The 14,303-nt window shown below is 39.5% G+C and overlaps 1 protein-coding gene across 4 annotated transcripts in view; it reads right to left on the reverse strand.

Annotated features, from left to right (window-relative positions):
• Positions 1–1,094: 1,094 nt before the first annotated feature.
• SERTAD4 (SERTA domain containing 4) overlaps positions 1,095–14,303 on the reverse strand; it is a 28,180-nt gene continuing 14,971 nt past the window's right edge. For all 4 annotated transcript variants that reach the window (XM_081942250.1, XM_081942252.1, XM_081942253.1 and 1 more), the window contains 2 exons: positions 10,514–10,629; positions 1,095–2,969 (listed from right to left, as the gene is read on the reverse strand). In XM_081942250.1, coding sequence (XP_081798376.1) covers positions 2,250–2,969; positions 10,514–10,629 — 836 coding nt within the window. In that variant the 3' untranslated portion in view covers positions 1,095–2,249. The remainder of the gene's footprint in view (positions 2,970–10,513; positions 10,630–14,303) is intronic.

Genomic DNA, 14,303 nt, shown 5'->3' on the forward strand with positions numbered 1-14,303 from the left:
TTTTTAAGACAGATAGTGTGTCTTAAGGGAAAAATTATATTGAAGTTACCCTACTAGAAAATGCTACTTCTTATCCAATCAAATATGTAGTTGCTTCAGTTTTTTGTGTATGTTGCACTAATACACAGTTTATTGTCCAAATTGACTGGGTTTATACAATACTAAACCATGTTGGTCTAACATTATAAGTCCAAAACAAACTATATTATGGTTTACTGTAGTTTTGAACCCACGCTCTGCATATCATGTTGGTGAAAGGATTAAAAAGAAGCCACACACTTAGCATCAGTTAATAGGTAGTTTAGCTAATTTCTAGTGTTAAAAACTACATATTTCAGTTCCCAGTATTTGTAAATTAAATTGCTTCCACATCAGACGCTGAATGAAGGGAAGAAAACAGTATTTTAAGCCTGTACTTTGACTCGCAGTAATTTTCTGGCAGACTTTTTCTTAATTTATCACCTCATATCTTAAAGAAAATGTAAGGAATGAATCTAAGATTTTTCTATGCAAAGCATATTCTATATAAAGGAAACAGCAATCCATTCAAGAATTCATGTTTTTCATAATTAATTACGTCAAAGATGTTCATACAGAATAACAGGAATTATTGGTTATAGGGTAAATCTAGGAACTGAAAATTGTTTTATAATTGTTTGAATAATTCATGTAGCCACAGAGAAAAATGTAAATAGTTTTAAGGGGGTTAAATGTTGTTAAATTAATTCTATTAAAGCATAAGTTGGATCCAAATGAAAGTTTTTCATTCATTTCTGTAAAAAAAAGTAAGGGCATGATGCAGCAATAATGAACTATGCTGAAATTATGATTGCTCCTAATTTAGCCAGACCTTTAAAAGGTGTGATGTAATAATGATTATTCCCATTCATTGATTCCTTCAGCTATAGAAATGATATTTAAATAGAACAAAATTCATTGTGTGCTTTACCTGGAATTTAAGATCTTGAATTTTAGACAGAACATTTTAAAATGAATAATTCCAGAGATGATCCAAACATAATCCTAATAATTGAAGATTATCCCCCTCTTTCTCCAAGATAATCTTTTTAAAAAAAGATTGAAACTTACATTCATTTCAGATAAAAATCTTATATCACCACATCATTTATTAACATTGTGCTTTTTTCCAAAATAAAAAAACCCTACAATTATATGAAAACCCAATACATGCTCTTTACATTTTTCTGAAAAGAGAAAATGACGTGAAACAGAGTAAAATATAAAGCATGCCACTGGTTCATGAACTTCATTATACTAGAAAGAAAAAGGGAAAAAAATATCAAAGCAACAGACAGTTGCCATAGAAATATTCAAAAGCTAATGCTTGTTTACAAGAGACACATCTCTATTGTTTTTTTCCTTCAATCCTTTCCTTAAAATGGCAAATCAAAAAGCGACTGAGCAAAAAGAATGAATAGCGGCAATTGAATAGGAAATCAAGCTTTGTATTTCAAAGGAGACAGAATTCTAATAATATTTGATCCACCCTGTTATTATTTTTTTCCTGTTTAGGTTACATCCCTGCTGTAGCTGTTTTCTTAAACTTAATTTTCACCCTGGAAAAATTAAGATTAAAAGTAAGGCACCAAAAAACTCTGCCATTATAGCAATAAACCACTATAAGGCTTGTTCATTCTTGCAGCTTAGCTGAAAACTGTGCATGTGCTGGAACTGTGTGTAGCATTTCAAATTGAGTCTCCATAAAAGGGTGTTATTGTACCCTATCAATAAAACCAGACTTAAATACATTAGAATAATGTCACTTCTGGACCATAAAGTGGGCCTATTCCATTTCATTTCTATGCAGTCTCACAGCCATTTTGATGGGTAAAATGTATTCTTCCTTTCGCTGGTAACAATTTGCTTATCAAATTTATAATTAATTGATAAGCATAAAGAAGATTCCTCTTAATTCATGCTAGTTTCCCAAAGGGATACATGAAAGGAATTGTATTTTCTCCATCTGGTTTATTGGTTCTTCTAGCAATGGAAGTATACAATGCGACTGTGCTCTTTGTAACGATCCCTTGTATTTATAAATAGCTCATGATGCAGACCATACATACACTTTGATGGAATCTGCTCCACAGTCACTGAAAGTATCCATGAAGCTTATGACACAATTGTACCAGTTCTATAAAAGCATAAGAAAATTGATCCAAACTGATTTTTTTCTGATAATGTCAACACTGTGCTTGCTTCTAAACTGAAATTATTCAGAAGATGGCTCATATTTTATTTCCTTTACTGCAACAAATTTTGCTACCTGGTAAACACTCCCTTTTTCGTAAACACTTCTTCCAACATTCATTCATGTTGCTCTTGTCATCGTGACCCATCTCAAAATAATTGTAATATTTGTTTTTACATTCTATGACATGATCACTTTTCATAGATTCCCAGTCTGAAGCATGTTCTCGATCTATATCATGGCCTCCTTTCTCATTACTGAATATTGACTTGTCCTGATTATCATGTGGCCCAGCATTTGTAATGAAAATTTCATTGGCATGTATATGTTCATCACTCCTGTAAACAGGGGAACTGTTGCTACCATATTCCACTTGTTGGGAACAACTTGGTAAAGATACAGAAGCGGTGGAATTCCCCACTGCAGAATTAGTAGATAATGGCAAACTTAAATAATGGCTGCCACATTCTTGATAAAAGCAGCATGTGTGGATCTTTTCACAGTCCTCCCGTGCCATCCGAAGACGCTTCCTATAAGGACAGTCATGAGACATGAACCATTCTTGACTTGAAGTACCTCCAAAAGAGCAAGTAGGAAAGCACCAGTTGTTTTGCATGATAATCTCCCCATGAATTCTTTTCATTAAATTATTTATGAGAACAGATCTCCTTAGGTAGACTTCAGGGTCATCAATGTACTTCAGTTTTTCCAAAGACATGTAAAGAATATGTGCCCGCTCCTCAAATACGGAGATTGTCTAAAATGAACAAGAGAGAGGAAATAATAATAAAAATGAATGCAGCATTAATTAATTGAATCATGCCACTGAGATTTTATCCATCCATGCATCATATAGTATTTGGGCAGCTGAATCTCTTTGGCACAGGAGAGTTTGGATCATCTTTAACTTTATCTGTTATTGATTTTATTCCAATTTTTTTTATCGTTGTGAGCTGCCCAGAGTCAGAGCTGCCCTACTAAAAAGGCAGCATGCAAGTTTAATAAATTATTATATTATTATGGTTAAGTGGTTCCATTATTGTTTATTGTCCATTATTATTCAACTCTCACAAATCTCATTGGGAGCTGTGAGGCTTAATATCGAGTATATTCAACCTTATCACCAAAGTAAAGCTTCCTAAATGAAGGATCTAACAACTGAAAGAAACCACAGTGCTTGATGCTTAGTAATTTATTACCAAATGTATCTTTGAAGAGTCCTTTGAACAGAAATGTGCTACTAAATAGAACAATATGTGAAAAAGTATAATAATTTTAGGAGAACAGCTTGCTTCTGGAGATCTGGCTTGTACCAAATCTGATGTCCTTCCATAAGACTTTCAAGATGGAGCTGTTATGCAGGACAGTTGAAATTTGATATTATTTTACTGACTATAACAGAGCCTTGGTTGTTTAGTGATACTTTGTGCTATGTCTTGATGGTGACTTTAATTGTATACTTCTTTAAATGTATGCTGTAAAATGTTATGATGTCAGATATGGCAGCATATACATTTAATAAATAAATAAATAAACTATTGGTAGGTTTGGTGCTCATCTAGTATTAATTACATACTGTAATTTTAGAAAAGCAACAAAAATAGATTATAAGGATTTGGGATTACATGTACATACACTTATTTGTTTCTATATAAAATGTCATTATAAAATTTCAGCATCATGTAAAGTAATTTTAAAAAGAATTAATTGCTCACTTCAAAACCTGATTCAATTGCAATTATCGGTACTGTTGCTTATAGTTCCAAACTGATAAATATCTGGTAGGCAGTTTCATGATTGCTATAAAACTATCTACTGGTCTCTGTTCTAGTTCCCATGGGAATCCTTTCTATTTTTCAAAAAAAGCACTATTACTTTTAGCAATCTTGCTTAGCAAAAAAAGTCATGGTCTAAATGAACCGTGAATTCTAACATTCCTTGGTGAATGAATTTTGAATTTCCAGATGTCCAAGCAATATAACAACCTTGCAATGTTCTCCTTATCTGTATTATTACAGGCTGGAAAGAGAGAGAAAAATCAGTCCCAAGGATTGTTACACTGGTGTCAAATTTCATAATGAGATACCTATGAGAAAAAGAAAGAGATAATGGAGAACAGAACAGGTGAAAATCTGTGCAGCTATGTAATAAAATACTACTGCACTACAGCGCTGTCTGGAGTGCTGTTCTGTTCTCTCTCTCTCTCTCTCTCTCTCTCTCTCTCTCTCTCTCTCTCTCTCTCTCTCTCTCTCTCTCTCTCTCTCTCTCTCTCTCTTGTGTGTGTGTGTGTGTGTGTGTGTGTGTGTGTGTGTGTGTTGTATTAGTTCTCTCTTGAATATTAAAGTTTTCAGACAGTGTATCCAGAAACATGTTCTGTATTACTGACTCCTAAACAAAGCCATAAAATAAAGCTTCCTCTTTGCAGAAATTCTCCTTTTGTTTCAAATTAGCATCTATACACAATTAACACAATGATAGTAATTTTACTACCTATCCCAATAAAGAAAGCCAGGTGAATAGAAACAAATTTTAATGTCACTGAGGTTTTTTTAATCACTTACACCCCCTCCCCCAGAGTTAAGTATAAAGCAACTGCGCTATTGATATTGTTGCTGTAAATACATTGTTGCTGTTATGATTGCCATCATCATTATTATTATTAACATGGGTGCTGAATATCTGAATGGAAGAAACCCTAGAAGGCTTTTCTATCACCTTTTTCCACTGCATCCCTCAAACACCCTTTTGGAAGGCTGTGAAACTTCCTCAAACAACAAAGGATGCTGGCTGTGGAATTCCAAGAATTGGAAGTCCACAAGTTTTAAAGTTCCCAAGGTTGGACATCTCTGCTTTATATGATCACAGGGCCAGAGTAGACCACTCTTGTCATTCAATGCAAACTTTTATGCAATGCTTGTTTACTTTAAAAACAATGTGCCCCCTACTCAAGTCTTAATGTGGTTGACTACATTAAACTAAAATTGCACAACCTACTGTTATATTAAATCAAGATTGTCATTTATGATCTGAGCTACATTTTCCCCCTCACTTTTTATGTGTTTATTTTACCATCATGAGTTTTTAAGATCTTGGCAGGTTGGACTCTATGACTACTCTTTGGATAGTACAAAAAATCAGTGGTGGGATTCAAATAATTTAACAACCGGTTCTCTGCCCTAATGATTTCTTCCAACAACCAGTTCACCAAACTGCTCAGAAAGTTAACAACCGGTTCTCCCAAAGTGGTGCTGACTGGATGAATCCCACCACTGCAAATAATCCAATAAGGATTTTTGTTTGTTTGTTTGTTTGTTTTATTGGATTTATATGCCGCCCTTCTCCCAAAGGACTCAGGGCGGTGTACAACATTAAAAAACACACATTCCGAAAGTTAAAAAGAAATTAAATATCCAAAAAAACAAATCCAATTTATAGGACAATACATTTAAAAAATGAGTTAAAATTAACAGGCCAGGCTGGCTTGCTGGAAAAGCCAACTTTTTAGGGCGTGTCGGAAGGACCGGAGGTCAGGGATTATGCAAACCTCCAGGGGCAGCTCATTCCAGAGGGAAGACGCTCCCACAGAGAAGGCTCTCCCCCTGGGGGTCACCAGCCGACACTGTCTGGCCAACGGCACCCTGAGGAGGCCAACTCTGTGGGATCGTACTGGACGGTGGGAGGCTACTGGTGGCAGTAGGTGGTCTCGCAGGTACCCTGGGCCTAAGCCATGGAGCGCTTAAATAGTCATAATTAGTACCTTGAATCGCACCCGGAAAACAACCGGCAACCAGTGCAGGCCGCCTAAAAGGGGTGTAACATGGGAGCACCTAGGTACCCCATGACAACCTGCGTGGCCGCATTCTGGACCAGCTGAAGCCTCCGGGTGCTCTTCAAGGGCAGCCCCATGTAGAGAGCATTGCAGTAGTCCAGGCGAGAAAGGACGAGGGCATGAGTGACTGTGCACAGAGCATCCCGATCCAGGAAGGGGCGCAACTGACGTACCAGGCGAACCTGGTAAAAGCCCCCCCTGGTCACGGCCGTCAGGTGTTCTTCTAAACTAAGCTGCGTATCCAGGAGGACTCCCAGATTGCGAGCCTTCTCTGAGGGGGCTAAAATTTCTCCCCCTATCATCAAAGATGGAACATGATGTATAAATCGGGATGACGGAAACCACAGCCACTCAGTCTTGGAGGGATTGAGCTTGAGCCTGTTCCTCCCCATCCAGATCCGCACAGCCTCCAGACATCGGGACATCACGTCGAGGGCATCGTTTGGGTGGTTTGGGGTAGAGATGAAAAGTTGGGTGTCATCAGCATATTGATGATACCGTACCCCAAAACCATGGATGATCTCACCCAGCGGTTTCATATATATGTTGAACAGGAGGGGTGAGAGAACCGACCCCTGGGGCACCCCACAAGTGACACGCCTGAGGATCGATCTCTGCCATCCAGTCAACACAAACTGCGACCGATCCGACAGGTAGGAGGAGAACCACTGTAAAACGGTGCCCCCCACTCCCAACCCCCCGAGTCGTCGCAGTAGGATACCATGGTTGATGGTATCGAAAGCCACCGAGAAGTCTAATAGGACCAGGACAGAGGAGCAGCCCCTGTCCCAGGTCCGCCAGAGATCATCGACCAATGCGACCAATGCCGTTTCCGTGCTGTACCCGGGCCTGAAACCCGACTGAAACGGATCCAGGTAGACAGCTTCATCCAGGTACTGGGGAAGCTGATGTGCTACCACACTCTCGACAACCTTTGCTACAAAGCGAAGGTTGGAAACCAGATGATAGTTGGCTAAAGAAGCTGGGTCCAGGGAAGGCTTCTTAGAAGGGGCCTCACCACCGCCTCCTTCAAGGCGGTGGGAAAGAACCCCTCTCTCAATGAAGCGTTGGTAATCGCCTGGAGCCAGCCTCGTGTCACCTCCCAGGAAGCCGAAACTGACCAAGAGGGACACGGGTCCAGCACCCAAGTGGCAGCACTGAGTCTCCCAATAATCCTGTCCATGCCTTCGGGGGTCACAGGGTCAAACTCATCCCAGATTGTCTCCTCAAGATTCATCCTCGTCGGCTTGCCCGAATCTACCCAGTCAGAGTCCAAGCCTGTCCGGATCTGAGCGATTTTATCCTGCAGATACTGAACAAATTCTTCAGCCCTACCCTGCAAGGGGTCTTTCCCAGTTCCTTGGTTAAGTAAGAAGCGGGTCACCCTAAACAGGGCAGCTGGGCGGTTATCTGCGGATGTGATAAGAGCGGGAAAATGTTGCCGTTTTGCCGCTTCTATCGCCACTAAGTAGGATTTAATATGAATTCTTACTAGTGTTCGATCAGATTCGGACCGGCTGGCCCTCCAGCCACTCTCTAGGCGTCTTTTCCGGCATTTCATCTCCCGGAGCTCCTCGGTAAACCAGGGAGCCACCTGGGATCGACACCGGGTCAGAGGCCGCAAAGGCACAACACGATCCAAGGCCCCAGCGGCCGCCCTATCCCGGGTTCCACTAGGGCTTCGGTCAAGTTGTGAGCAAGGGATTCAGGAAAAGTCCCAAGCTCCATCAGGAACCTTTCGGGATCCATCAGGTGTCTGGGGCGGAACCATCTAGTCGGTTCCGCCTCCCTGCGGCGAGGGGTAGCGGTATGGAAGTCAAGCCTGATGAGGAAATGATCAGACCATGACAAGGGTTGAATAGAAATATCCCCTAAATCTAGATCATTCATCCACTGCCCAAAGACAAAAATCAGGTCGAGCGTGTGTCCCCCATTATGGGTGGGGTCTTGAATTAACTGAGTTAGGTCCATAGCTGTCATGGAAGCCATGAACTCCCGAGCTGACTCGGATGTCTCGCCAATGGAAGGCAGATTGAAATCCCCCAGGACCATGAGCCTGGGGAAATCAACCGCCAATCCAGCTAACACATCCAGCAGCTCCAGCAGGGCCGATGAAATGTAGCAGGGAGACAGGTACATAACAAAAAGACCCACCTGAGCTCCAAGGCCCCACTTCACAAAGAGGGACTCACACCCGCCTATCTGAGGCACAGTGACCTCCTGAGGTCTAAGACTTTCCCTAATAACCACCACCACCACCCTGCCCTGGGCTCTCAGCTGGTGAAATGCCCATAAGCCTGGTGGGCATAGTTCGCTAAGGGGCACACACCCCTCATGGCCCAACCCGGTCTCCGTAATGCATGCCAGGTCCGCTCTACCCTCTTGTATGAGGTCGTAAATGAGGGGAGCCTTATGTACCACGGACCTGGCGTTAAGCGACACCAGCCGGAGACCAGGGTCCTGTAATCCCGAGCACCCGGGGGTGCGAGAAGGGTGATGAGGGTCGGAACGCGCGATCACTCTTAAACAGCAAACCCGCGTTCTCCGAACATGATTTGGCCCTCGGCCCCCACCATATCTGCCTCTCCCACAAACAGTAGAGATGATGAACCCCCCCCCCCCAATGGAATGGCTTAATGTCTCCCCCGGAATCCCAACCCTTCCTAGCCCTCCCAACCCACGCCCATTAGTTAGCTCTGGCCTGTGCCCTGGCAGACTCCCCCCCCAAGCCTGTCTGAGCCATTCGAATCAACCCCCCTCCCCCCCTTAACATTTGGTTTAAAAGCCCCTGTAAAAAACTCTTAAGAAGTCTCTTCTTCGCATACCACCTCTCAGGATCCCAAGATCCGTCATTAAGGAAGCGTCTTGATAGGTCAGAAGGGGGGAGTTCCTGGAGGGAATAAAGTTCTGTCATATTTTTCCCCAATATGGTTTACATGACCCTGTTTATCTATTCTGTGAATTTGAGGCAGTATTTTTTAACAGCAGGATCTTGTTCTGGAGGGAAAGGATTTTGTGCCACTTGAAGTTGGGACTTTGTTCCCTACAGCTACTCATCAGTCTAGCACAAGTTCGTTTGAGCAAGCTAAACATAACCATGCTAATAATTAAGATCTCCTTTCATTTTCATAACTTCATAAAGATAATGGTACCTTTATTTTAAAATGAGAGAGAGAGAACAGGCTGGTGGATATTATTTTCTAAAGGTTTAATGAACTGGCCTTATTGTATGGGATTTAAATTGGCTCATCAGATTCATTAGACAGAACCTTTGTGTCTTCATCTCCATATAACAGTGCTATTCGGTCCATTTCTTTCCCTCGTTATGAGTACAAAGTAACATCTGAATTAGGAGATCTTAGATTTATAAAATAATACAAAATTGTATTGAATGCTAAGGTTTGGCCAGTCCTTTAGAACAGGCCAGACAACTTGGCCTAGAACTTAGATTTTATTTTGTTTCCAAAAGACAGTAAATTGCAATTTTTCCAAGTTATTATTAGACCTCTAGAATTAGATTGCTTGCTTCAGATTTTATATCTCAATCAGAAAACTGACTTCCTGTTCCTCTAGCTTGAAAATAATCAAAGCTAGCCAAAGGTACTGACTGCATTTCTATGTCACATGGTACAGTACAGTAAACTTACATTGAGAAGAAAAGTTGTGTCAACTATAAACCCTGATTTTGGGACTCCCAAACAAACCTAGAATGGGATCCAAGAACAACCCAGGGCTTCCAGCTCTGGCCCATATATCACAGTAACATATCATGGAAAGAGCACCTATGGGCTTGCTTAGTCATTTCTGGGCAAGAAGGATCAGGTAGAAGCACACATCTGCATGGGGTTTTTTTTGTTCATGATACATCAGGACTCTTCCAGGTTCTGGCTTTCTATAATGTGGGAACATAGCCAGTATTATTGGTCATCTCTGATTTATCTTTGATGCCTCCTGTGTGCATCTTGCTGCCATCTTTGTTAAAGTTTAAGTTGATTTTAGTGTTCATTTCTACTATTTTAATGTTTTATCTTCTTGCTTTTATTGATTGTACACTGCTTAGAGTTATCGCTAGGTGACATGGGCAGCATGTATGTTTAATAAATAGATGGAAGGTGGGTTCAGTATTTTGAGTGAGAAAGATTCTATACTCAGCGAACCATAAACCATTTCTTCAATGATAATTTACGAACAGCAGAGGTAAAAATTACATTCTCATGATGCCAAGATGCTATTAATTTCTGAATTGATACAAAAGAATTGCCCAGTCCAAATTTTCTTCACTAAAACAAAATTGATAGCAATAAAGAAAATAAAAGAATCGACCAATTCATATTAACAAGTTTAGAAAAAACAGACTTTTTTTTCAAAAACTTATTATTATTTATGGAAACTGAAATGCATTGCACTCAAGCAAATAGAAATTGTACCATTTCAAATGAGAGACTCAGAAGTAATAGCTTTTTGAAACTTACTTTGGGTGTACAGTTACTCAGTGGTGGATGAAAATCTTCTTCTTCCACATACTTTCTTTTAACATATGTGATCTTAGATGGTGCTCCAGGGTTTGGATTTCCTCTCTGATGTAGTGCTGTGGGAAATAGATTACATATGGTGTAAACTGTGTCTGACAGGTACAAAAGACCAATAAAGGAAAATGTTTGTAGCTCAGAATTGAAATGAAGGATTCTTGGTGTTCTCTGAGCTTAGTTGTTTTCTTACAGATATCTCATTACCCAAATGAGGTAACATCACCAGTGCAAAAAATACAAAAGAAGAAATATTCCAGCTTGTCTTTACTGCTTTGGACAAGTGTGTGTGTGTGTGTGTGTGTGTGTGTGTGTCCAATGCAATAAAGAGAAACAGGAATATCTGTCTGTCTATACGTCCGTCCGTCCATCCATCCATCCCTCTATCCTATTTAATAAAAGTTTATGTGAAAAATAAACTGAAGCAATGGATGCTTTTTGAAAAAGAAAGAAACCTGTTTACTTAAGCATAGTTATCACAGTTTAAACATTCTTTACATACTTGACTTTAAGAAATTTTTATTCTACGCATCCAACCCATCTGGAAAAAAAATCCCCTGCAGCTTTCAACGCTGAACTGTTTCTTTAGAATTAGCACGTATGAGATCTTAAAAAGAATAATAATTTTAATACCTTGCTAATAAACAGCAGCTACTCTATTCCTGAATATTCTTGAAAATAACACTTTTTATATCACATTTCATTATCTCATATTTTATCATATGCTTATATGTTGTTGAGTGATGCTATTAAAAATGTGAATAAGGTTGAATGAGTTGTTGCTGGGATAAATCAATTTTATGGAAGCCAAAAGTCATAGAGTTCCTTTGGGAAGGGGAACTCCCACTTTATAAAACCTGCTGAGGCAACTAGGGGAAAAAGACAAAGTGGTGGCTTGTAAACCCTCCCACTTTTTAGAAATGTCTCCTCCCATTGGTTTTTTGATGCTATCATATCAAAGCTACCATATCTTTTTTTTCTTACCTAAAACCTCTATTTGGTCTAGATCAGTGTTTCTCAAACTTGGCGACTTTAAGTCCTGTGGACTTCAACTCCTAGAATCCCCCAGCCAGCATAGCTGGCTGGGGAATTCTGGGAGTTGAAGTCCACAGGACTTAAAGTCGCCAAGTTTGAGAAACACTGGTCTAGATCCTTGAAAGCACCAAAGTAGCAGATTTTTCCTAGCAATCTCTGCAGCCAACTTCCATCTCCACAAGCAGCCTTCTCTTGTACCATGAAGGCACAATATTTTATGCTCTCCCCACCCCCAAAACCACATCATGGCATTTTAAATGAGATATTGCCTGTAGAACTTGATTTCTCATTGGTCAATCTTCTAATAAATAATTTCCTCTGAACTGTGAGTAGACAAATGGAAGATGCTGCTGTTATTGTCTCAAGTGCATGCATTTTTTTTTTATTTTTCCAAATTTTATCTCTTTCACAATGGCTCTCTTATTGTAGAAAATAAAGTAGCTTTGTATGACTCCTTCTGACAAGAAGAAACAATATCCCTGTGGGTAGACAAATCTTATTTGTAATTTGTGTACCAAATATGCATAATTTGCTCTAAACCAATTTGAAATGTTCTTTAAATTTAATATAAAGGAAGTGATTTGGAACAGGTAACCAAAATGTAAATACTCTGAACTCTTTAGAGACTGATGTATACCATAATTTAGTCTGGGTCCAATCAGACAGTGTGCTACCACAGAGAGTATTTTTTAAATTATTGCTAGCAGTTAATATGGGCACCTGCTTGGGAATCATTGTATTTTCCCATTGCTATTTTAAACTTGAAACAAAAGCTATACAAGATGAAGTGGGCACAAACTTCATTTTCAAAGAGAATACTGAAGGACTTAACCCCATTATTGTTTTTGATGCTAGCTATCAAAGTTGAGATACGTGTATATATAGTTATTTATGTCTAAAATATTATTTTGGCAACTAAAAATGTTTGTAGTACTACAAAGAAAATATTAAAAGATTTAAACCATTGCCAATGGGGATGGGGAATGCATTATAGATCACTATCCAGTTTGTTTTATTAATATGCATTTTAAATTTTAGCCTTCATTCCTAGAGGTCTTTTGTAACATATATTTAAATCATGCTTCTAGTGTGCAATCTAAAGCTAAATTTAACGTAAGGCATATTTAAGCATATGCAGAATCATAAAGCAACTATAATATACTCATATATAATTGAAATCAGAGGTAAGGAAGAACCAGAGAGGTCTCCAGTCCAGTTAAGATGCTTACTTAAACTCAGGATGGGAAATCTGCAGCTAGGTGACTGTATGCACTCTATGGTCTCATTTAATGTGCAGAAGCAGAAAGCAAGAGAACTATGCAAGCTTCCAAGACAGAAAGCTCTATTTTTGGCACTGGGTTCATATACCAGCAGCTCTCACTTCATTCATTATCACTTGAGGCAGCCTCCCCCAGTGATTCTCCTTATGGGTCAATAGCCTTTATTGAAAAAGACTCTTCTATGCATACATCTCAACCATAGTTAAGTGGTTAGGAATAAATCATGATAAGCCTCAGCTTTGTCTGTTTTCCTCCTAAAGCAGTGTTTCTCAAACTTGGCAACTTTAAGTCCTGTGGACTTCAACTCCCAGAATCCCCCAGCCAGCATAGCTGGCTGGGGAATTCTGGGAGTTGAAGTCCACAGGACTTAAAGTCGCCAAGTTTGAGAAACACTGTCCTAAAGGAATGCTTTTACTGTAATGTACAGCAATTCATATTACAAATTGAATTCATATTAAGCAAATATTATTTTAAATTTAAGTTAATCCACTCCAAGCATTTGTTTTGGATAACTTTTGTTAAAAGAGATTTCAATTCAACAAGTGCTGATCCAACACAAAGCTAAGAGTTGCTCTATAAACTATTTTATTTTATTTCTCACAAACACAAAGCAATGAAGGGACCTAAACCACCATACTGCGATCAAAATTGCCTCTGGAAGAAAGTCCCTAAAGATCACAGGATTTATCCTAAATTCAGACAGACTTACTGTAGGAACTCAATGGAGTGAAATACAGAGAGGGGGAGGGAGGGAGGGAGGGGAGAGATAAAGGGAGGGAGAGAGGGGGGAGAGGGGGAGAGAGGGGGGGAAATTATTCTTAAATGGGGATCATTTAACAGTCTGGTCCAAGCAATCCATAACATTTCAGCTTACCTGGGGAGCCTTGTCATTAAATATGCTGCCATACAAAACTAAAATAGTTCAAAATGATAAAAAATAAAGATGTGCTATAATTCTATTTGATATCTAGTTCTGTGACTTTGGTTTGATTTTGGAACAAAAATGTCCACCTTTTATGGAGCATCATACAAGTAGCTCCACCAGACTGCCTAATGTGACCCAATCTAGGCACAATTTTATCATATCATCCTCAGTTTATAAGGTCTAAAGACATGTTATGTAAATTTGAAAGCTTATCTGCACCATTCACATAGGAAAATGGAGATTAAGTTGGAAAATGCCTCTCATTTTGAAAAACAAACTATCAAGCATCTGACTAGAAGTTGGATTTACTTGGTGGCAGCACAGACATAAAGAGGCAGGTCCTCTCTAATGTGACCACCAGCCCTAATTAAGGTCAGGAGGATCTCTTGGCCATAGCGGGGCCATTGCCAGAGGAGCCACTAAGGGGAGGAGGGCGCAAGGCCAGCAAAAAGAAAAGTTAATATTATAAATAAAAAAGTAATTGAACTATTACCCT

Source organism: Natrix helvetica, assembly GCF_964273705.1.
Source record: "Natrix helvetica genome assembly, chromosome: 2".
In the NCBI taxonomy this organism is placed as follows: Eukaryota; Metazoa; Chordata; class Lepidosauria; order Squamata; family Natricidae; genus Natrix; species Natrix helvetica.